General features: G+C 32.5%; 1 protein-coding gene across 1 annotated transcript; it reads right to left on the bottom strand.

Annotated features, from left to right (window-relative positions):
- Positions 1–1,589: 1,589 nt before the first annotated feature.
- Positions 1,590–23,173, bottom strand: LOC120583160 (calcium-activated chloride channel regulator 1-like). The gene is made up of 14 exons (XM_039838475.1): positions 22,960–23,173; positions 21,648–21,788; positions 21,302–21,449; positions 20,835–20,943; positions 18,715–18,895; positions 14,679–14,906; positions 13,620–13,844; positions 11,231–11,408; positions 10,163–10,263; positions 9,576–9,800; positions 6,968–7,238; positions 6,249–6,419; positions 5,470–5,709; positions 1,590–1,930 (listed from the first exon to the last, which is right to left on the bottom strand). Exons 1-14 carry the CDS (start codon positions 23,113–23,115, stop codon positions 1,590–1,592), a joined length of 2,715 nt encoding a protein of 904 aa, XP_039694409.1. The 5' UTR covers positions 23,116–23,173.
- Positions 23,174–26,340: the final 3,167 nt, after the last annotated feature.

Genomic DNA, 26,340 nt, shown 5'->3' with positions numbered 1-26,340 from the left:
TGGACCTTCAGGTTCAGAATATCAGGTTAATGAAGTTTTCAGATGTTTCATTTTTAATGAAGAATGGTGGTTGAATTATAATATAATTTTATTCATGTATTGAGATGATAATATATTTTTTCTTTTTTATCTGTTAATGTGATGAATCACATTGATTTTCTAATATTAAACCATCTTTGGATTCCTGGGATAAATTCAACATGGCCAAAATATGTTATTATTTTTTATATGTTTTTCTAGCTTGCTTATATTTTTTTATTTTTTTTCTCACTCTTCCAGATGTATCATATAGCTATCTTCCTCCTTTCAGACATTCAAAGAATTTTAGAAATCTTCCTGTCTGTAAGCAAAGGACTTTTTTCTATTATAAACTGCCACTCTCTGCCTCTCTGTCTCTGTCTCTGAAAAAAATCACACCATTGCTATATTAATAGCTTAATTTACATTTTATTAGATAGTTTACAAATTCTGTTGACATGATACAGTTAATTTCCTGAAATGCTCTATGTTGATTCAGATCACTGTTAATGACTGGTTTTCATCATTTCAAGTCCTCATAATACCATCTGCACATCATAGTTTGTGAATTTTTAAAAATTTGTTTATATTAATTAGTTTCAAGTATATAGTATATTTGTTAGATATCTATATAGTTCGTAAAATGATCTCCCAATTGCTCCCTTCCTCCCCGACCCTCCACCTAGCCAATGTATTAATGCTAACTGCATTCCCTATGCTGTGCTTCCCATCCCCGTGACCATCTATCAGCTACTAATTTGTACTCCTTTAATTGTGAATTTTTTTAAATGTAATGTGTCACATTTGGATTTCTCCGATGGTGTGAAAATACTTATTAATTTGTTTAACAAGTATTTATTGACTATCTACTATGTGTCAAGCAGTATTCTAGGTGCTGAGTATACAGCAGTGAAAAAAAATCCCTGCCTTGATGGAACATTTTGATTTTACTCTTAGGACCTAATAATGGTCTCAGAACATGAGTAGGAGTTTATTGAGATGTTCCACGATTTATACAAAAAGCATTCTTGCTGTCTGTCATTTCATGCCTGGAGTCAAAACTTTGATATACTACTTTTAATCAATTATAAAACAGCAAATTTGACCTCTTTACTGCTTTACTGAAAAGTTTTTATTGTCCTTTGATTACGGTTTATGTAAACATAAAGTATTCATTCATAATCAAGAGTAAAACCTAAATAATTCTAGTATAAAATTAATTCTATTGTGGATACATAAATATTTTTCAAATGGTTTGGATAAATTGATTTTGTTGATATAGCAAGTGAATTTGTGGCATACTCTAAAAATGTTTCTTTAAAAGCCTGTAAGTATAAACATGCATCTTCTTTTAACATTGTTAATAAATGGATTTTTCGCAGATAGGAAATGGCATATTCATTTTGATATACATTTAGCAATTAGTATTAATGAACTGAATAATTAGGAAATTCACTTTTGTACATTTTTACAAAGAGTTTTGTAATAGCAGAGAACAGCAAATTAAATTCTAAATAACTGTTCATGAAATATGTATAACATTGAATTTTAGTTCTAATATATTTTCTAGCTTAAAATATAGATAAAATCACAGCAAATCCCCAAATTGCAAAACTGATTGCAGAAATTTTGGTACTCAGAGCAGGGACACTGGATTCTTGTGGAGGAATAAACTTGTTTGCTTGCGCTATGTTAGAAATTTCTGAGGTGAGATTGGCTTCATTGATGGTTTGAATTGCAATATATAATTGGGTACCATTTTCTATTTTAAAAAGTTCTTGTTTAAATTCAAAATTTTCTATTGAGCCAGCCTCCTTGGGTATCAGACTAGAAATATTCACTAAAGTCGCATTGTCAAAATTTTCTTGGAGATCCAGGAGATACTTACTTATTCTTATAATGTAGCTTTTGGCTGAAAAACAAATAGACACTTCATGTATATTAAAATCACTAGGCTGCCTCAATACCACCACACTACCTTACATTTAGGGCCCTATCAGAAATGCAACTAGGTTTTGGTTATGGAAATCCCAGTTGTAATTTGTGTCTGGTTATTCCATCTTCTTTATTTTAAGAAGAAGTACGTGAACAGTTTTTATCTAGCCATCTAATCACAAAAAATTTCATTCAAAATTATATTGCACTAAAAATCAGAATCTAAATTTCTTTTTGTAAATATAAATATAAAGAGCTGAATTCACTTTTAACTTAGAACTAGGAACACAGTAATGTTTGTTTGAGTATAGCAAAGACATTCAGTACCCCACATCTGCATTATTTCTCATTAAGTTGAGAGAGGGAGTGATAGGAAGGGAAAGTAAGAGAGCAGATAAACAAGAGAACAAGAGTCAGAGACAGTGATAAGTATAAAGGGCAAAAGGAGCAGAGAGCCTATGATATGTACTAATTATAATGTGCTTAGGAACCAGGAAGACTTTGATTGGCACCTTAATTCTACTACTTTATAGCTGTGTAACAAAGAATAATTTATTTAATCTTTTTTACCTTCAATTTTGTTATCTGTAAAATAGAGATTCAGTCAGTCAATTCATTCAACAAATATTTATTGAATGCCTACTATTCTAGAAGTGAGAATTATAGATAGTCATGCAGGAAAAGTGTTTAGCACAATGTTTTGAACTTAATAAATATTTGAAGTATTAGCTATTATAACTGTAATTTTATCAAGAAAGGAAAGGAAGATGCTAACATAAATGATTGATTCCAAAATGATTTTAGAAATCTACCAGAGCTAGCAATATAAAAATATGTTTTCACATTATGAAATGCCATAAACAATAAAACATCAAATGTCTCTTTTTGAAGTGATGACTTTTATTTTTTTAATGAAAGGTTGTAGAAATTATAAGTGTGTGGTAAATTACTGATTTAGTAGTTTTCAAAAAATTCAAGCCCCCTGCCTTCACATTCTAGTTTTTCAATAAATAAGCCTTGTTGATCCTTTCTACTACTCTTCACACCCACCCTGTGTTCAATTCTATGTATGTATGTATGTATGTATGTATGTATGTATGTATCTATCTATCTATTTATTTATCTATCATGTATCTATCATCTAGCTATCATCTATCTATCTATCTATCTATCTATCTATCTATCTATCTATCTATCTATCTATCTATCTATCTATCATCATGTATCTATCATCTATCTATTCATCCCTCCCTTAATTTAATTCAAATATTCCATTGCAAAATTTTTCTTTCGTGACCTTAATCATATTATTTGATCATATTATTCTCTCCCTGTCATGACTCCCTGGAATGTGCCTCCCCTCCCTATCCAAATTATTTTTATTTTTCAAGGTCTGATACAGGGCCTGACTTCATGAAGTCTTATTCATGTATTTCATCTACCCTAATGCCTCTCTTCTATGATCTCTGATTGCACAAAATGAGTTTCCCAGATTGTTTTATGCATGTTCAATTTATCTTTTCAATTAGATCATATTTTTCTTGAGGGCAGAGACTATCTTTTATACTCCTTTCGTATCAGCTATAGTGTGTGGTACTCTTAGGTATGTGTTTGACCTTAATTACTTGTTGGCCAACAATACAGTTATTATGTTCATTCCCCAAATGATGGAATTAGAGAATCATAAAATGCTAGAATTACATCTGTTTGTTTTAGTAATTCTAGGTCATCTGTTCTAATTTAGATATTTGACTATATGAAAATTGGGTCCCAGAGAATTTAAGTACTTCATTTGAGATTAGATAGATATTAACTTATTCTTTAAGATACTAATACTACTTACTTTTGCAATGCCTCAGGGCAACATTTGATAACAACTACAACCTCTTCCCATTTGTCACAAGGAAAGAGATTAGATTCCACCTATTCTAGGCATTTGTGGTTAAACACAGTGAAGTACTTTCTCTTCTAGTGTCCTTATATAATGCATTCTTCCTTCTTTTAGTTCTTATAATCAGCCTGAGGGACATTTATTATGAACCCAATCTTGAACTGAAGAGTTGGTCTTGACTGAATTGAATTTAAAACAAAACATTTGGTCAGGCAATTTCATATGTGGCTTTTCCAATGGAAGTGTTGTTTCTTTTTCGTCTCCTTCCTTCCTTCCTTCCTTCCTTCCTTCCTTCCTTTCTTCCTTCTTCTTCTTCCTTCCTTCCTTCCTTCCTTTCCTTCCTTCCTTCCTTTCCATACATTTAAATGTGATAGCATAGAAAAAATAATGTTTTCAGAAGCTGTTATAAGAGTTTTCAACATTAAAGTAGAAAAGAGCTCTTTGTGTCTGTGCTATGTTTGGCTTTAGAATGATTTTTTTCCTTGTATAATGATGATAAAAAGAAATATAGCTTTGAAAAATGCTATATAGGAAATGAAAGATTAAAAAGCATCTTTTCTATTGAGAATATAGAGTGAGGAATTTATTGTAACCCAGGAGAAGAGTACTGAACATGTGGCTTTTTAGCACTGATAATCCCTGAGGTATTGTGTATATTGATGATACTGCATATTGTTTTCATTTTTCTAACCTAAAAGGAAAATAGCAATTTCGGCATTATCTCAAAAGCATCTACCAGTCTGGCACAATACTGGAATATGGTAGGCATTCAATAAATACTAATGAAATTCAGTTAAATTTAAAGTAAAGATAAAAATGGTTTAAACTTTCTGGAATGAGCGTAATTATTATAAGAAACTTTGAATGAATGAGATATTTGGCCTTGAAGTTTATTCAAACTCCATGACCAAATCTCTCAAACTAGTTGTATTTCTCTGTATGTGATCCTTTCTCTCTTCATGGGATACCTTCACTTACTTGGCTAACTTCTCTCATTCTTCAAGACTTAGGTCAGGGATAGTCTTCCCTGGGAAGCCTTTTAAGATATACTTTGTGGTCTTACCTCCAGCCAGGAATTTGTGGCCTTCCAGTGTGCTGTCATATCCTTCTGTGCTTACAACAGCATATCTCTTATCACATTATGTAAAATAATGTTTACTTGCATAAAGTGTCTTCTGTACTCAAATGAATGTTGCGAATTGGGATAATTTCTTAGGAATCTAATAGTGTTTGAATATTCAAAAAGGTCAACGAATGGATGGAATAGTGCAAGTATAGAAATACTTAGAACAAAATTTTCCTGTTAGAGAGAAAAGAACACAAGAGAAAGCTATTCCCTGTCTTCTCAAAATAATTTCTAAGATGGTTCATATTGTGAGAGGCAGTTTGGCACAATAGAATCTGACAAGAGTGGCTTAGACTTATAAGTTTTTAAATATAGAAATAATTTAGGTCAATTAATTATTTCTTAGTGCTTCAGTTTTCACATCTGAAAAATGGGTGTGTAATGGCCCATTGTAGACACTCCACACATGTTATTTATAAATAGGACATTAGAAAATTCTTAGCAAATGAAAGCCAATGGTATTTCCTCCATATATTTAAAAATGTATTATCAAGCTTACCTTTTCCTTCATCAAGGACATTGCCAGGGGCAGTCCATGAAAGTTGAATATGATCATCTTGAAATTTAGCCTCGAGGTCTGTAATTTTACTGGGTGGGAACACGTGAGTATGATCAGTAACAGGAGGAGCTCCTGATACAGTAAATGACCCACCAGAGGTTAGTCTGCTGAAATCTTCTAATTCGGCTTCTACCATGTCATCTTTGAGTTCAGATCTGGATGGGTTCAGTATAATTTTACCTAACAAAGAAAGTAATTTTGTAACTTTTGATATTGCCATATCTATCTTTTAGCTTGTACTCTCATCTTACAGCTGTAGAGGGTTAATATCAATTGATAGCAGACATAGAAAAAGTGACAGCTTTCAGTGGAAATAAAGCTTGTTTTACTGGTGTCATTTTAAAATTGATAAGGAGACACTATGCAATGTTAGAACTATCTTTTAACCTCCCTGTCTTTACTACTCGACTGTAAATTCTTTGAGGACAAGGATGGTGTCTTATTTACCTTTGTAGCTCCAGCATCCAGCACAACGTTTGCCAAATAGGAGATGCTTAATACATTTTTTCAATGTAAATTAAACGAACTGAGGCAGATATTGACAAAACATGTTGTAAGCATAGCCCAATGCTAGATTCATTAACCTAAATATGGTTTTGAAACATGCAGATGGTTTTATAACTAAATACTTGGGTTTTTCAGAGCACCTTATATTTTCAAAGCTTGACACATGTAATTTACCTAAACAAATGACACAGTTCAATTTTAAGGCTGCTTACCATTTTCGGTGTAGCCTGGTACATACAGAGCTTTGTTCTGTCGTTGTCTTAAACTTAGCCTAGATGTGTTTTTTCTTGCCTGGGCGAGTACTTTTAAACTGTATCTACCATTTCCACGGTAATCTTTAAAATATCTTGAGTAGATGCCATCATTCTTGATAGTATCTGCACCTTGATATCAAAATGTAATAATTAGCCAACCGAATAAAAATGACAGTCCCAACTGTTCATGGGTACTAATGATAGCAACCATTTTGAGAGATTGTATAGCACAGTGTATTAACCACTTGAACCCTGGAAGCAAACTGCTTAGGTTCAAAGCCTGGCTTGGTCACTTGCTAACCCCTGACTTTGGAAAAGTCCAATTCATGATAAGCATTTAATTCATATTAGCTATAATTATTCCTAAAGGAATCTTAACAAAATGAGGAAAATATAACTAAACTAGAGAAAGCACATGCATGCAAACACTGGCATTAATGAAAATAGAATTCTACTCTTAAGTTCCATGGGAAAAGTAAAATTGTGCATAGAATTTAAAGAAGATAAATGTGCTCATGTTTATGCCTAGTCAAGATAACTGAGTAAAAAGTTTAAAAAACATTAAAATTAAATTTAATTCACTTAAAAACATGATCATTAGCATACATAAGAAAGTTGACTTCTAAGTCATGTGACTGTAGTAGAATTCAGTGGAAGTTGATGCAGATTCTTATTACCTGCACCATTGTCCCAAAGCTCCAATATTCCTTGATGTCCATCTTCAGTTTCTATAACAGCTGTTACATTGACTCCCAGAACAGGCAAAAACCCTTGACTGACTTGTGCATAAACAATCATTGGGCTAGGGTAATGTGCTGTATCTTGACTCATGTGAGCAGTCGCAATTACTGGTGGAGTGGTAGGACTTCTTGCTCGAGAAGTCATAGTCACCGTTAGCATCTGAGAGTTGACATGATTATTTAGAAGGCTGTAAGTCCAAGTACCTGTCTGAAAATAAAAATATCTATTTGGGAGCCTTTGTAAAATTTTCCTACTCCATTGGGAATGTAAAATTATTTAAAACCTTAAGCAGAGTAATAGTAATGCTATTTAATATACAATTTTATAAGCTATTAAATAGTATGAATATAAATCCCTAATTATTTGGCTTCCTTTTTTAAATAATTTTTTTATTTTTCAATTATAGTTGTCATACAATATTATATTAGTTTCAGGTATACAACATGGTGATTAGACATTTATACATCTTATGAAATGTATAAATCTAGTACCCATCTGACAGCATACATAGTTATAACAATATTATTGACCATATTCCTTATGCTATACTTTATATCCCCATGACTGTTTAACTACTAATTTGTACTTCTTAATCCCTTCCCCTTTTTCACCCACTCCCCAAAACCCCTTCCATCTGACAACCATCAAAATGTTCTCTATATCTATGACTTTGTTTCTGTTTTGTTTATTTGTTCTTTAGCTCCCACGTGTACAATCATATGACATTTGTCTTTCTCTGACTTATTCCATTCAGTGTAATATCCTCTAGGTCCATCCACATTGTTGCAGATGGCAAGATTTCATTCTTTTTTATGGATGAGAAATATTCCATTGTATATATGTACCACCTCTTCTTTATCGATTCATCTATTGAAGACACACAGACTGCCTCCATATCTTGGCTATTGTAAGTAATGCTGCAATGAACATATGGATGTACATTTTCCTTCAAAGTAGTGTTTTGGGTTTGTTCGGGTAAATACCCAGAAGTGGGATTACTGGGCCCTTCTTTGTCTCTAGTTATAGCTTTTGTTTTAAAGTCTATTTTTTCTAGTATAAGTATTGCTACCCCAGCTTTTGTTTGTTTGTTTCCATTTTTATGAAATATCTTTTTCCATCCCTTTACTTTCAGTCTATGTGTGTCTACTGATCTGAAGTGAGTCTTTAAGAGTAGGCAGTCTACAAGAGTAGGCAGCATCTGCAGGGGTCTTGTTTTATTATCCATTCAGACACTCTGTCTTTTGATTAGAGAATTTAATCCATTTACACTTAAAGAAATTATTGATAGATATATAGTTATTGCTATTTTATTATTCGTATTTTTAATTGTCTTCTTCTTGAAGAAGTCCTTCTACAGATTTGGTGGTGATGAACTCCTTTAGCTTTTTCTTATCTGGGATGCTCTTTATCTGTCCTTCCACTCTAATGATAGCTTTGCTGGGTAGAATTATCTTGGTTGTAGGTCCTTGCTTTTCATCATTTTGAACATTTCATGTCAGTTTCTTCTCGCTTGCAAACTTTCTGTTGAGTAATCAACTGACAATCATATGGGAGCTCCCTTGTAGGTAACTAGATGCTTTTCTCATGCTGCTTTTAAGATTCTCTCTTTGTCTTTAATCTTTAGCAGTTTAATTATGATGTGTCTTGGTGTAGGCCTGTTTGAGTTCATCTTGTTTGGGGCTCTCTGTGCTTCCTGAGCTTGTGTGTCTATTTTCTTTACCAGGTTAGGGAAATTTTCCATCATTATTTCTTTAAATAGGTTTTCAATTTCTTTTTCTCTCTTCTCCTTCTGGTACTCCTGTGATGTAGCTGTTGATACTCTTGATGTTGCCCCAGAGGTCCCTTAAACTATCCTCATTTTTTTGGATTCTTTTTACTTGTTGCTGTTCTGATTGGGTGTTTTCTGCTACCTTGCCTTTTAAATTGCTAATTAGATCCTCTGCTTCATCTAATCTACTGTTTATTCTCTTGATTGTATTCTCTATTTCAGTTGTCATATTCTTCATTTCAGACTGGTTCTTTTTTATGATTTTTTATGTTTTCTGTCTCCATTTCTATGTTTTCTATCTTTGTTAAAGTTCTCACTGAGTTCATCTACTTTTAAGTTCACTGAACATCTTGTTTTGAACTCTGCATCTGGTAAATTGCTTGTCTCCATTTTGTTTAGTTCTTTTTCTGGAGCTTTGTTCTGTTCTTTTATTTGGGACATGTTTCTTTGTCTTCCCATTTCAGTTGCCTCCTTTTCTCTGTATGAGGAACGGCTGCTATTTCTCCCAGTCTTAGGAGAGTGGCCTTATGTAGTAAGTTTCCTGTGGAGCCCAGTGGCACAGTCATCCCTAGTCACCTGAGCCAGGTGCTATAGGTGTGTCCTTCTTATGGGTTGTGTGCCCTCCTGTTATAATTTATCCTTGGTTGCTTTGGCTTCTTGTTTTTATGACATATGAGCTATCATTTTTTTAGTATTGACAGTGTATAAGGTGTTATCTGCATTTTTTTCTCAAAATTGATTGATGAAGCTTGGAGAAAATAAAAGAATATTCTTACCTCTGCAATACCTGGTATTCGAAGACGGGCAGACCGAATATTTAGTTTATCTTCCTTGAAATCTGAGGTTTTATATTTCTTTCCTTTTGGATCTTTGAGAAGAATTTCTGGCTTTTGTATGGTCCAAGTGACGACAAAGAAAGTGTCATTTCCAATTGTACTATCCACAGGCACTGTACCATTTACCCATTTCCTTCCTGTAATGCTCAAGGCTTTACTTTCCAACTGTTATATAAATAAAAATGACAAAGACATAAAACTGATTTGTTATAGTTAATAAAATTTCAATGTTTGGTAAGTTCAGATAATTCTAAATTTATTTTTAAGATTTCAATTAAAATAACTAAGAATTATTTTGAAAAATTTTGCAAATAAAAAGCATTTTATATTATACAGAATAGAAGAATCAAAAGAAAAGGTGGCTGTAAGTGTCTCAAGAAAGCAAATGCAGTAAGGATGATTTTCTTCTGCACATGTGAAATATTTTCAGGTAAAATAGTTATTTATTAGAGGGAGAAGTTACTATTTAGAATAACAGAAGTTTATTACAAATGCGAAAAGGCAAGAAATTTTTCTGAGATACCAACCTGAATAGCCTGCTGAGTGATGCTGCCACTTCTAGATGAAATTCTACTGAAAGCATCAGTAAGACCATTTATGTCTTTATTGGCAAAAAAACGATGTCCTCCTAAAATGGAATTTTATTTACTTTTGTAATACTAATTTTAAATAGGAAAATCATATTTTTACTGTGTTCTTATTAATATACTTTAAAATACATTTTAAATTTCATTTTGAAATTACAAAAGATTAATTTTCTGGAACCTTAGGAAACTTTAGTATATGAGTGTCCCAGATGTAATCCTATAATACCTAAAACCTTGTTCAAAATAAGTTAGAATGAAGAAAACTTAAGGAACTGGTCAAATATTTTAATATCAGTCATTAGAGGTAAGTGCCTGCCACATTAGTAAAGCTGATCTAACCACAAAATAATATTGTAAAAGTGAAATTTAAGACAATATTTTGAATCAGCTGCTTATTTTCTAGTTGTGTCTAAGATATACCAAAACAATTAGAGAATGACAGGTTAGAATAAAGTAATACTTAAGTGCAGAAAATAAATAATATAGGAATTAACAAAATGAGAGATTACTTAGGTGTGAGGAGTTGGAAAAGAATGGATTGCAGAGGGCAAGAATTAGTAATCAGAACTCAATAGCTATGGGAAGTTGTTTGTACTCTCTGAGTTTCCATTTCTTCCTCTATGAAATACGGCTGTCTAAATCTCTACTGTAGGATTAAGCAGGACAGATACTGAGGGAATATTTGGAATTGTGGTTGCATGAGTCATTAGAAACCATTTGGAAACTAGTTTCAAATTGGTGATGTTGGTAGAAAGAAAGTGGCAATAAATGAATGAAGACAGTAAATGTTGACTAGTATTAAAAGAAGCGAGTATAGGTAAAAATGGAGAGAAATAGAGAGGGTTGCGGGGAAGATATTAATTTGAAGAACAAGGACAAGGAAAGGAAAAAGGTTAATTTTTAGGATAGGAAATTTTTGAGCAGTTTTGTGGTTTAAAGGAAAGAGCCCCTGGAATAGGAGGGACTGCAAATGTGTTTCTTTATTCAAAGTGTATTTCAAAGGTTTACCTGTCATATTTGACAGGGTCTCCAGTTCTTTAGCAGCAGAAGGCCCCAGAGCGATGGTGTGGATGATCACCTCACTTTGTTTCACCTCCGCAAAGCAAGAGCTTATTTTATCATCTTCCCCATCTGTTAGTAATATGATTTCAGAACCAGAAGTGCTCTGGTTACTTTGGATAATTGCCTGGTAATGAAAAACCAGATTATTAATTATAGAATATCATATCTAAATAAATTTAAACTTAGAAAAAACCTGTTCTCTAGTCTTAGAGGAGTCTGTAGCCTTGTGCATCAGAATAGGCAAAAGGAAACTTTTTGCATTGCCATTGTAGGCTGAGTTGATGTGGAATTGATTGTAGTGTATAATGGTCTTCTGGTGTTCAAAGATAGGGTGTTAACAGGTCTAATCCTTTCAAATATACTCTAGCTACCTAAGAGAGGAAGAATAATCCACTTAGAAAAATGACTAGCACATAGTAAGTACTCAGTGATTATTATGTTATTATTGCAGGAGATACTTGGGGTGGAGGTATATGACCCAAGCAATTTTGGAAGGCTGCAGACTAGACAGCATTTGCAAAGTCATGACTAAAGGCATGTATGCAAGGTTAAGTGATGTGGCATATGCCTTTTACACATTTTAGTTGTAGAATCTCATGATTTCCTGGAAAAAACATTGACCTACCATGAAGAAAGAAGTTCATAAATTTTTGAAGTATTACATTTTGGGGTCTTTTTCTGACTTCTACCAAAAGTATTGGCTAAGATCCTTAGTTAGACAAATTGAGAGTTAATTCCAACTCTGCCATTTGCTGAATAGAATAGCTAGTGTTCAGTCTCTCTCTCTCTCTCTCTCTCTCTCTCTCTCATACATAATAGAGTTCTATAAATAGCTTAGTATAGTGATTAATTTTTTGGACTTTGCAGTAAGAAATACAAGGTTTTGAATCCTACATTTGCCAGTTACTAACTAACTATATGATCTTAGGAAATATATGTAATTACCCTGAAGCTCAGTTTCTTATGTGCAAAATAGGCAAAATAAAACCTGACTAAAAAAGTAATGGTAAAGATAAAGTAAGATCCATGCATGTAAAGAATGTAATATAGGCAATAATGTAGCATATGCTTAATAAATTTTAGTTATTACTGTTATGATTGTGTAATTAAAATGCTTATATATTGACAAGGTTTCATTACATAAGTAATTAAGTGATATTTATAGCTTTGAATGTGATGTGAGAGAATCTATTCAGCAATAGACAGTGGTCAAGATATAAGATATATGTCAAAATATATTAAGAAAAACGTATGAACCAATATGTGTAAACATTATGACACATTCCCAAAATATAGTACTGTCATATTTTAGAAGTGAATAGGCATATATATGTAATAAAAAGTATGATTATTAAAATAATAGCAATTCTTTCTTGAGCTCTTACTTATCTTACATAATTCTCACAATTAAATGAGATAGGTACTATTGCCTTCCACACTTCCTTGGTTAAGGATTCAGACTTTCTGAGTTGAGTAACTTACCCAAGGTTATTTAACAAATAAATAATAAACCAGAATCCCAGGTTTGTCTGACTTCAGAGACCGTGTGCCTTCTTAAACCAATATGTTTTACAACAAATAGACATCATGAAGAAAGCTAAGAGATGGTATTAATTAGTGGTCTGGGTAAGAGTAACAATCTCCACATTTTAGCTGAGGCAATGAAAGGAGCAGTGAAGGAAAACAGTTTTCTGCTTTTGTGACTTAAAGAATGACAATAAATAGGCTTACAATAGGCTATCTTTAGTTTGGAAGCAATTCAGGTGAGTACCAGAGGCAGTTTAGTGCTACAAACTTGCTTGCAATTTTTGATTTCACAATTTTTATTTTATTAAACTTCCACCTATGTCTCTTGCATTTGGTACTATACTGCTTGAGGGGCTATCTTGATTTTTGTGATAGTTAAGTGTCAGTTTAATTTGACACCCATTCCCTGAGTGGTACTTAACAATTACCTTACCTATCATGAACACCGAATGGTTTGAATACACAAGCATTTCCATGCAGGGTTTATTTTTAGGCTTTTCTTTATTCATAATATAGACGTATCACTAATTTTCTTCTCCCACAATCCCATCAATGATAAAGATATGGGGAGCTCCTCAACAAAATCATGATGGTTATGTACACATTGAATTTTTCTTCTCTTACTTGACCACTCCCCAATGCAACTCAGAGAGGCTCCAGCTGTAAATAACACATTAGCAGAGTCTTTTTTTAAAAGTATTTAAATCAAAGACCTATGAGCTCATGACCCTTGTTTAAAGATGATTGGACAAAATTAAAAGCAATAGTGAATGGCAAATGATATTCAGAAAATAATTTTTTATTTTACCTGGAATCCTAGTTTGAGTCCACTGCAGATTGAAGTTCCACCATTAGCTACTTGAGGCAGATTTGCAGTGATAATTTGGTAAGTATTCTCATCAGTTATTTTTGTAAGATAATTTTGGATTATAGCAGAACTGTCAAATGTGACCATCCCAACTAAGGATCCTTTTTCAATAATTTGAATCAAGTATAGTTCTGCTGCTTGATTCATTCGAAATAGACGATCTTCCTGTAAGAAAAACATGTCTGAACAATTCTTGAGTCTCTTCAAATCTTGACAGGTTAGTGAAAGGCAAAGTTGTTTACGGGCCAGAGATCATGATAATAAAGGATTACAGTATTTTAGAATTTAACTCTTTCATTTTATTAAAAAGGAATGCTATTAAAGAAACATTTTAAAATCAGTCATGTTCTACTTGGAAAAGCTTTAAAAGTCTATACCTTTTTAGTTAACAGTTTTATAATCAGGAAATATTTCTTGCTAAGGAAATATTTTAAAAATGCATACCAAAATGTTCATTGAAATATAGTTTTTAATAATAAGTTGAAAATCTCCGAAACATCCAATAATGGGTTATTTGACTAAATTATAGTAAGTATATATTATACAACCATTAAAAATTGTGTCATGGAATAATTTTTTTTTCCATGGGGTGCATTAAAGGTATAGTAAGTAAAATATCATATTATAGAACATATAAAATATAATCACATTTTTGAGAAGTAAAAACAAATACAGGAACAGAAAAGACTAGAATGACATATGCTCAATGGTGGAGTTATGGATGATTTTCATATTTTCTTTTTCAATTATATTATTTCTCATTATATGTTAGAACTAAACATTAAAAAACATCATCTGTAATCCAATAACTTTAATATAACAATTATTTTTATTTTAATATATTATCTTTTAGTACCTGTCCATATAAAATTACTGTACTGAAATTTATTAGAATAATAAACATATTTCAGTTAGCTTAATAGAACTAAATCGAAGATTAATTATATTTTTATTAGCTTAAATACTTAATTTAAGAGAGCTAACAAGTAAATGTCTTACTGAATCCATGCTTCCAGATTTATCAAGTACCAAACAGACTACTCGCTGTTTGGACTTGAGCAATGAAAATGTAGGATGAGGTGGTGGATTTACTTCTGTCATGGGATGTGCATTCTGAAAATCATCGGACTTCATGATTACATCCCATGTGCTTCTGTGATTGCACATTTTGTTTTGTAGGTTTGGAGCTTCTGTATTGTGTGTTTCTGCTGTACAAAATTCAGACACCTGGGAAAAAAATCAGTCAGAAGATGATATGATAACTGGTGAGGCATTATCTTCCTTTCCAACTATGCAGTTGGCTGACATAATACATACTCCACAGATTTTTATCTCTTGACAATTAAGAATTATTCCATAATCTAACATTCTGACATCCATTTTGCACACTTGACTGGAGAGGAAGCAAGTTAAAACTGTGACTATACATTGGAAAGTTTTTTAGTGATTCTTTCTGATACAGGTCGATAATGGCAATGTGCGGTAGTTGTGTCTGGCACAACCGCCTATGTTAATTTTTTACTTTCCCTTCTAAACTCTTGGGGGACTCAAGCCTTGAATTAAGTTTAATGGGAAGAGGGACAGAATTTTCAGTAATTTCTAGCTGTCTCCTAAAGTGGGATAAAAAAGTGGCCTTCTTTAGTTGCCTAAGTATTTTCTATCTCTTTATAGTTGATTGAAAAACTTGAGAACAGATATTCTAACAACCAGGATTGTTATTGGTTCTGGTGAACTCTGACATCAATAAAATAATACTCCTGAAAACGTAATGAAGATATAGGATAAAATGAAGAAATGTGATTGCTTCTCTTTCAGTTGCAAATGGTTCATTTTATCCAGTAATTTTGCCAGACGACATTTCATTATCATAGAATCTCTGAAAATCTGACAAGTTTTAAAAATTTAGTAACTTGGAAAAATGCTTCTATAAACTAGTGCAGCATTTGGAAAGGAATTTATCTTGCAGTAAGGTTCGGCTTATAAGAAATACTTCTATAAGTGTCATTTCATTTTTTAAAATGCCTTCTCAATAGAGTCTTTAGATGTAAGCTGAGTTAGAACTGTATTATTAAATTTGAATCTTTTATTTAAGTTTTAAGAATTTTTCTTCTGATATGGTTCTGAATTACATTTCCCAGAAGGGGTTATACTGGACGGGAGAAAAATACAATTTTAAACCAAAACAGTGATTCATAATCAAGTCTTTCTGATATCAAATATCTGTCAAGTCTAGTCCCTCTTTTCTCTGCCATTGCCACTGCCCTTATACAGGGACTTGAGGTCTCCTCTCTGCCTATTGCCATGGGCCCTTCATCTGGTCTACCTTCTTCCACTATTATCTCACTCTATTTTGTCTTTCAAAATCAGTAGAATTATCTTCCTGAAAGATTTAAGCTAATTACATTTCCAGTCTTAAGCTGATAAGATAAAACTCAAACCCCTTAGCTTTATGGGTCTCAGTTTCCTGTTTCAATCTTGTTTCTTGCTTGTTGCTCACCATATATCCTTTGCTTGTATGACACAACTTTTTCCTGTCCTCAGAGTATGCTAGAAACTTTCATAAGTGTCTCTGCTAACCCAAATGGGATAGGGGAAGGAAAGTTTGTACAAATTAGAAAAATGTATTAGTTTTTTAAGTTTTTTTTACTGCTATCTACTTGAAAATTGTCCTAATAAATACTGAACTCTCTGGTGACCATGAAGCAAATATTTTGGGCAGTGCTCAACTTGTATAGTAATGCATGGATGGCATTGTTAAGGGTGTGGTTCTGGGCAAAAATATTCTAACAGTCAACTTCTGCTTCTGTTTGCTTGTTTGATGTTAAACCAGAGTGTGGTTCTAGGCTTTATGAGCTGCCTCTTTTGGGAGCTCAGGGCTGATCTCCTCTAACCCTGCGTGGTAGAGTCAGTTGCCAGGAGGCTAATGAAGGCTCATAATTCATCTCAATTGGCTCCGTGAATCTTAGAATTGATCGTGCCACAACAGCATTCCTCTATTTTTTCATTGTTTTCTTTCAAAAACCTGCCGCTTTGCTTAGCTTAGAATACTCTTCCCTTCCTACTTTGGGAAATTCATACTCATTTTTTTTTTCAAATCCCAGTTCAAAACTCATCTCTTTAGAAGCCATTTTCTGACTTCCAGTTGGAGATGTTTACAGTACTCTCATAGCACTTGGTTTATATCTCTTCCTATTTTGTATTCACATATATTTTTCTTGTATCTCTTCCTTTCTCACTAAACTGAGTTCTTCAAGAACAGTTATCTTTAATTATTTCTCTGTTTTCAGCTTCTAATACAGTGCTGGGCATGAAGAGTAGATAATGAAGTTTAGGGGAAGGAAATCATGAATTGAACATTTAATATTTCAGATCATATCTCCCTGAGGTCTGATCTTATACCCTGGGTATAGATGCTATGCAATCTATTTAATCCATGTTATGATAATTAGAAGCTGGCATTATTCTGGACAAGCTATATGGTTAAAGTAAAGTATTTATCCCTGAGCCATGTCTTATATAATTAGTTGCCCTCTCTATTTCAGCTACATTATCTTCTTCATTATTATTTATCTCCCAGGTAGGCAGAATAAGTTATCTCCTAATAGTCAAATGCTTTGGGGATTTATAGTTCGGTACAGAAAGTACATATTCTGATTATTTTCTTGTGTCATGTGATCTGATTTGGATGCTGAATTCTTTGGCTAGTCTTTTCTGATCTAGATTCATCAGGTTAAAGCAAACTTTCTTGACTCATGTTTCAAATATTTCCAGGAGGGAGCTTTATTAGGCTGGAAAACAATTTCTATTTTAACATGTAATTGGATTCATTTAAGAATTTTAAAGAAAATATCAAGTCTATATTTTCACTCAAGTCCTTCATCTTTAATGCCCTAGGCTTCAAAATGATTTTAAATTATATTAGAAACAATAGGCATTTAAAAATCTCCTATGGAAGTATTTGTTGCTAGTGGTTTGGTATATGAAAATTTGCTTCCTTTAAATAGGTTAGTTTTACTACCTAGAGGTAATATACTTTACTTCGATTTTTTTTGACCACTTTCATCTGTTTCATATTTAAACATATTTTTTACATGTTTAGAAACTTTCATTAGGTAACAATAATGTTTGTATTAAGATTGGACTTATCCAGGGAAAGAGATAATTGACTATTATCCAAATATTTTATAATTTTTAAAAAATTAACAATTTAAAGTTTATTTTATATTCATTTTGTGCTAAGCACTGTGATCATAGTTTACTTATATTAGCTCTTGTAAACCTAACAACAGTAGTACTGTGAAGCAAATATTATAATTCCCATTTAAAAGATGGACCAACTAAATCTCAGATTTAGCAGTTTGCACATAGTGACACAGCTTGAAAATAACAGACAGGGTTTTAATATCAAATCTATCTGACTCCAAAGCTTATCTATTGAGTTTTATACACTTAAACTAGGTATGTCAGGTCAAATGTTAGCTTTGGAACTTGAATTATTGTGTTTTTATTTTTTAATTGGTCATATAGGTGATTGTGAACTTTTCTCCTCAAATCAGTTCTATAGAGACAAAACTATGTATGTTTTCACAGTATCATTTGTAATGGCTTTATATGCTTTAATATGAAGATAATGGACAATCTAGAAAATTAATACTTTCCAAAGCTACAGAGTGAATTACTTTAGAAAAGCAGTGTGACTACCACATAGAAGAGAGAAAATTAAGGTCATAATTCTAGATACAAGTCTATAGAAGTCAAACGAGGGAAGTCAAATGATGTTACAAGAAATTATGTGACACCAATGAGAAGGGTGGGTACAGTTCTTCATCTGAAGATGAGAAACAGTTTAACAAGTGGGGTGAAATACTTTCCAGACATACCCTAACACATGCTGGAGAAAGTGGCTGTCATTAATTGTCTGAGTAATTTCCCACACTTCAATTGATATAAATAATTTCATATTAGAAAATCCAGCTTCCTTAGTCTTTTTTTCCCAAAGAGTTCCTTTGTGAGACCAGAAAAAGAAGATACTTACAGAATCAAGACTTTGCATAAACATTATGGATTCCTTTGTAGTCTGGGATTTTTCTGGGATGAAAGTACATTTCACTTCATACAGCCCTGTCTGTGAGTCACGTCTGCATGGCTTTGTTATACAACTGCCTCCCTGGCATTTCTTGAAAACCACGTTAATTCCAGTAATATTAGTTGAACATCTGTGATAAAAGAATTAGCTTACATTTATATATGAATACCAGACAAATCATGAATGAAGACTAACATCCTAAAATCTTTCCCTCAATGATAATTGCTAGAGATCATGTACCAAACATTTTGACAGTAGACTCAATGTCCTACCCCTATTTACCATCAATTTCAATAAGAAAATGATGTCAGTTCATGTTTATTATCATTCATTGCTCAATCGATCTATGTGATCAATAGATCAATTATCTTTGTTATGTTGAGCTGAAGATTATAATTCCTAACTCAGAGGAATGTTATGAAGATTAAATGAGTTAAGAGATACAGAGGAGTTGCTTCCTAGTGGGGAGGGGATTGTCAACACTATGCTTAAAACTCTCTTAAATTTCTGTGTAGATGGTACACATCTACAAATACACACACACGCATATACATGCACACACATCTATTGTGATCTAAATGTATTCATATATATGTATACATATATATATCTATGCACTTATACCATACATACAAAACTGTTTGTGGTTTTGCGTTTAGAGCATTTTGCAGTTTACATTTTGAAAACCACTGGGCTAGATTGAAGAAAGAAATAAAAATAAACCCTGCATGGAAATGCTTGTGTATTCAAACCATTCAGTGTTTATGATAGGTAAGATAATTATCAAGTACCACTCAGGGAATAGGGGTTGGGGTATGAGTAAAAGATTCTAAAGAATTTCTGTTTATCTGCAGAATTTACTCCCATTCTGTGTTAATATTAAACTTCATAACATTAATCCACTTTAATAAACTTATTTGTATTGCAAGGTTTAAAGGAGATGGTGAGTCATATTTTCCAAGTTAGCTCTAGAGTAAGCCTGAAAGTTAAACTTACACTGCCTTAAAGTGCATGGTACACAATTGGAGCTAAGTAAATGTTATTTTAGCTACTTATTTTTAGTAATATATCTCATTTTATGACTGATAAAGAAACTTACCTGTTTTTCATTGATTTATTAAAAATGTGTTGTTTAATACATTCTTTGTTTAGCTTTAACTTACTTTGTACCAGGCCCAGGGCTAGAGGATTAAAAAAAAAAATCTGTCCTCAAGATCTTAAAGTCTGTTGGGGAAAATAAAATTACGCAGACAGGTACTCCCTAGTGTGAGAGAAGCCCATGTATATTGCTTTGTGAACACTCTCAAGGACATCTAACTCCAAGTAGAGGGAGAGGAAAGATACTTAGAGGAAAAACATTTAAACTGGGTCCTGAAAGATGAACAATATTGTTTGGATAAGGGAGGTTGTTCTGGAAGGAGTTGCATGGGATGAGTTGAGAGGAATGAGCATCCTGGGTTGAGAGCCCAGTCTGTATGTGACCCTAAGCAGCTAGGTAAAGATAAAGCCAAATAAAATGTGCTTGATATTTTTAATATGTCATCTATCCACAAATAGGATTTGTCTTAATCTACTCAGAATTATATTTCTTAAAAGAATCAATTTATGTACTTATCCTTATGACAAGTACTTCCCCCCACTTTTAAGCTCAAGGTTAAATGAAAAGTAAAATATATTTAACATGAAGGTCTAGTAGTTTAATTGATTTTAATGAAGCAGATTCACCTTAAAAAATTATGAATCAAATGGAATAAAAAATTGGATAGGAACTTGAACTCCAATTCTTAGATAACTTAAGGTTTAGGCTATAGCATTTTCCTTTCTCCTCTGACAATAACTTATTTTAATACAATCCCCATGAATACTGAAATTATTCCCAGTTCCTCAGATCTCGATTCCAAGGTGGAATCCCCAGAAGTAGTTGGACACATATATAGTGGGGTAGGTTGGATATTGCAATTAACTGTATGAGCATTCAACCACTGACATAGCTTTGTTTGTCTAATATAAAAAATTTAAAAGTCCTGGGTGAAAAATTTTAAAAACAGACTTGTTCAATACAATGATACCTTGTTGCTTCAATAGTGTTCTTGCTGGAAATATAGAATGGCCGATCCACATTATATTCATCAAATATTCCCCATCGGAGATGGGCCCACTCATGGACAAATACTCTGCCTATGAGAGAATATTGCCACTTATAAATTTATATTTTCAATAATTTAATTCAGTTTTCTTATATTTTAAGTTTTCTTGCCCAATATCCTCAATCTAGTTGAGTCAAGGAACTCTAAAAATAGATACCTTTCATTAAACCAAAAGAAGTTGAAATGGGTTCATACTAATAAATGACTAATTTTATTAAACAAATATTGAAAAAGAAATATAATTACGTTAAACATAACTAATATATTTCCAAAGGTATTAATTAATACCTATTTTTATCTTTCAAAAATCTTTAAAAATACTATTAATCACAGTGTTATATTTGTTTCTAGTGGAAATAAAAATAGAAGTATAAAGTAGATGTCTTTACCTCGGGACCCATAGATAGGCAAATTATTTGTCAACAAGAAGTTTGGAGTAAAATGTATATATCGCCCTTTTTCTCCACATTGTCCATATTGAAGTGTATAGGGATCATCTCCGTATTTTAGGTAGGGATTAGCAACTATGACATCTGCCTAAAAAGCAGAACAAACCGAAACAGATCTCAAGAGCAATAGAAGCAAGGAATTTTTCATCTAAATTAAGACAAGTAACATTACTAATTTAATTACTAAAGTAGTGATTAGTATTTACTAAAGTATTATGAGTATCAATTTTTTAAAAGCAGAAGAAGAAAGAAGCAATTTAGGAGCTAGTTAAATAAAATACCCTACTTGGTCATATGATTCTTGTTTTGGCATCAAGCAGTCAGATTTTGACTTCCAGGTCATTGGAATTAAAATGTGTACATTCCTGAAATACACTCTTCGTTCGGTGGCATGAAACAGGTAAGCGGAAGCTTCGGTTACCATTTCCTGACAAAATTTAAAATATCTTGTGGTAACAATTTCACAATAAAATAAATATAAAACTGTGTATACCAACAAGAAGTAGCAAATCCAAGTTCCCTTTCCCCAAATATTTTGGAAAAGACTAACCAACGAATAAGTTGAATTTTACCATATCTCACTAGTCTGTAAATCTCTCTAGTTTTAATTTTTCTATGCTCAAAAATCAACTCGATTTTGTACCTTTTTAGAGCTGCATTCAGTGTTATGGTTTGGAGATAGGAGTAAAGGTGCTCAGTGAGAGACAAAGGTGACTGGGAACCTGTGGCAGTTTGCTTATTTAATCAAACAGAGGTGCTTATAATTGAGATGGAAGTTTAAATTTCTTAGATTTTATACATACTGACTGAAAAAAACCTTTTGCTAGGTTTATTTTGTTATCTTATATGAAGTGTGTTCATAAAAGGCAAAGGTTTACCAAGCAGTAATGAAATAAAAAATATATACGTCTCATTGGCTTCAAGTCCCAGTTTTGCCATTTATTGTATGACTCTACAAATCACTTAGCTCCTCTGATTTATACAATAAGGGTGATAATCTCTATTCTTGACCATCTCATAGTGATATTGGGAGGATCAAAGAAGATAATATACATTAAAGCACCATATATAAAGTTTTTTTGTTATTCTAACTAACTCAAATAAAATTGTGAAGTAAATCAACTCCAGAAATATGTAATATTTTCTTTAAGATCAAATACGAAAGAGTTTTGAATTTTTCAGAGTTGAACGAGTATGAATAACTGAAAAAATGTGTAAGATAATGAACCTCTAGGGCTTAAGTGTTGGTTAGTTACTTAAACACTGTGAAAGTAACTTTATAAAGATAAAATTTGAAAATAATTCTCCACTAACTCAAAAGTCTTTTTGTTAGCTTAGTGAGTTGAAAAAATATTAGTAGTTTGGCCTTTTAATAATTTATTAGGGAAATTATGAATATTATTAATATAGCAAATTATACTTAAACTAAGCACATATTAATCTTGACAGTTTAGGTACATACTATATAAATGATAAATACTGTCAAAGCAATTTTGGAAAGTTATAACTGTGCAAATGTGTGTAACGTGCCTAGGCAACATGAGTTGAAAATACTTACTGAAATAAAAATAAGTTGGCAATAAAATTTTCTTTCTTACCTTTATGTTTTGAATGAGTTTTTCATCTTCTGGTACACTGGGGTTGATTGCAATGACAACGCCATCATATCCATTGTTATTCAGATTTACCATTGAGCTTTTCACTCTATGCAAGAGGTGTAATGCTAGGAACAGAATAACATTCAGACCAAGCATTTTTGCACATGTTATAATAAACCTTTTGGTAATGCAGGAGAGTATTTATATTGTGCTTAACTTGGGAATTTGAATCTAGACCAAACTATTTGCATAGACATAATATGACTCCTTAAATATCTTGAGAGTTTTTTTTTTAATATTACTCATTCTAAAGTTTTAGTCGTTAAATAACAACGGGGATTATGACATCGTACTTTCTAAAACAACTAAGGTGTTAAGTACTTATTGAACTGAGCAATTCTTTTAGATTTTTGGTGTAGTTATTATCCTCATTGTTATGGCCAGTCGTCATCATCATCATCAAATAGAATTAGAGATCTTTCGATACTGGGATATGTTTAAGAGAAAAGCACTCTTTAGAACGAGGAATTGAAATGAAAAGCAACAGGAAAGAGCAGGTGAAAAAAGCCTGTTTATGAAACAAAACAAAAAACAAAACAAATAAAGGAAATGGAGTGGGAGTGGCAGTAAATTATAAGGTTTATATTATTCCTTTAAATGAGAGTGATATAATCATGGTGTTCGGGACAATTATGGGTCAAGGGGAGAATGGTTTTTTTGGTTACCTTCCGTGATGATTACTTGTGTATTTTAGTTTCAGATAGCCTTGAATGTTTTAACCTTGTATAACTTGGAAAAAATATACTTCAATTAAAATTTCTTTTTTGGAGGGTGGAGGATTGAACAAAATCTACCAATGTTACTTAGCTTGAAATAGTTGTACAGAACATTGTGACCTGGCTTTGGAGTCAGATGAATCTAAAACTGACCCTTGCCTTGGTCACTTAACAGTCACATGATTCTTAGAGTTGTGTGGCTCCTTTTAGGTCTAGTTTCTCTTTTGTGACATTAGAATAATTATGGATGTTTAAATGAGATAATCTATGGTAAGCATTTTATATAAAACTCCTGACACTTAATAAGCCCTCAATAACTATTATTATTATTAAGCATTATATATTCTGAATATAAGTTCATTGTACATTTTTGCCTAATATATCCTACATTTTCATTGGTTTCTTTTGTAAAACTTTAAATACAATCTTCCAGTGTTCAACTAGGGAATGAGGGGATCTCTGAGACTACCCTAAAAAAGATTAGAGGAACCCTCATACACTGCTGGTGGGACTGCAAATTGGTACAGCCACTGTGGAAAACAGTATGGAGGATCCTCAAAAAACTAAGAATTGATCTATCATATGATCCAACAATCCTTCTACTGGGTATTTACCTCAAAGACTTGAAAATCCATATTTGAAAAGATGTTTGCACACCAATGTTCATAGCAGCATTATTCACAGTGGCCAGGACATGGAAGCAACCTAAGTGTCCTACGATAGATTGGCTAAAGAAGCTGTGGTACATATATACAATGGAATATTACTCAGCCATAAGAAGAGATGAAATACTGCCATTTGCAACAACATGGATGGAGCTCAAGATAATCATGCTAAGTGAACTAAGCCAGACAGAAAATGTTGAAAATCACGTGATATCACTTATATGTGGGATATAAACCTAAAAGCAACAAATGAACATGACAAACAAGCAGAGACTCATGGACATGGACTAGAGACTAGTGGTTACCAAGGGGTAGGGAGTGGGGGGAGAGGGGAGGTAGACAGTGTAAAGGAGGTCAAATATGTGTTGACAGACAGAAATTTAGCTATGGGAGGTGAACACACAGTGGAAACATATATATGCCTTATTGTTAAAGTGTACAGCTGAAACTTAATGGATTTTGTTAACCAATGTCACTATAAAAAAAAAATTAATTAATAAAAAAAAAAAAGACTAGGGCAGGAACTGTCTGTTGGAATGAAACTATAAGCTCTTTGATTGCTCTTTGTCACCATCTACTTGCCAGTCCAGTTTAGGTGTGGTCTCACCCATAATAATCTTCTCAGATCTCTATGCTAGAAGTGATCTTTTTTTTTTGAACTCCTTTCAACCACGTATTCCATTATTTATTTATTTATTTATTTATTCATTTATTCATTTATTTATTTATTTATTTATTTATCTATTTATTTATTTATTTATTTTTGTTATTTGTATTGCATTTATTATTATTAATATACATATTATACCTCCCCTACTTAGATTGTACGCTCTTTGGAGGAAGAGACTATTGTTTTCTGAGTTTAACTTCTCTAAACCTGAATTTTGCTTACCTGTAAAATAGAGACAGTAATACCTACCTGAAAGGAATGTTGTGAAGGTAAAATGAAATGATGTATGAAAACACTTATCATAAGTGCCTGTTACATAATAGGCCCTCAATTAATGTGTATTTCTTGCTTTTCTTTATCCCTTTTAATTCATGTGAAAAAATATGAGTGTTTCTATATATCGGACTCAGTGCTCTATTCTTGAGAGAATACAGAAATGAGTAAAACACAAGCATTGCCTCCAAAGAACTCGTAAAAAAAGATTAAAATAGAAGGTAGAGTAAGAAAAGCTCTATAAGAGAGTTACAAACACAGTGCGAAGGAGCCAAAAGTTGGAGAATAGCTTCCATGTAATGGAGGAGGGAATCAGAAAAGTTTTAGGGGCAGATCATTCTTCAGGAAACTGAGTCATGAGGTTAATTAATTTGCCCTAGAGCATACTTTCAGGAAGGGGCAATTTAGGATTTGAATGGAGGTCATCCCATTTCAGAGTCTATGTTTTTAAAGTATATGTGACTATATCACTTCTCAAAAGGATGAATCAATATCGACCTTGAAAATTATTGTTAGTTTCTTTTTGTTTCTATTATAAACTAATAGTTCACAAAAGATCCAAGAGAATGTGGATCGCTATGATTAACTTGTATGAATCAATATAATTTTTTTTGTCTTATTTCAAGTTTAGATTGAGTAATGGAATTTTCTTCTGGCTGTTTTGCCACGAAAATTTAGAGTTAAGTACAATACAGGTCTTTCATAATTTATTCATTATCAGATATTTTTGAGGACAAAAACCCTTTCAACGAATCCTTCTTAAGTTGTATCTGAAATTAAAATAGACAACAGGAATAAAAATAATGTTGTCGTAAAATTCCAGAAACTTTATCTCTAATAAAGTTTCTTTAAATGATCTTTACTAAATTTGATTTCTTTATACATTTCCTGCTGCCTCTTCATCCTGAAAGATATTTTTCTGGATGCATCATGGAAAGATCTAAGATTGGAAGAGTACAAGTGTTCAGGTAATAGCAAATCAGTTTTTATATAGTTA

This window comes from Pteropus medius, unplaced genomic scaffold (assembly GCF_902729225.1).
Source record: "Pteropus medius unplaced genomic scaffold, Ma_sr-lr_union100, whole genome shotgun sequence".
Lineage (NCBI taxonomy): Eukaryota > Metazoa > Chordata > Mammalia > Chiroptera > Pteropodidae > Pteropus > Pteropus medius.
This window is presented reverse-complemented; position numbering and strand designations above follow the sequence as displayed.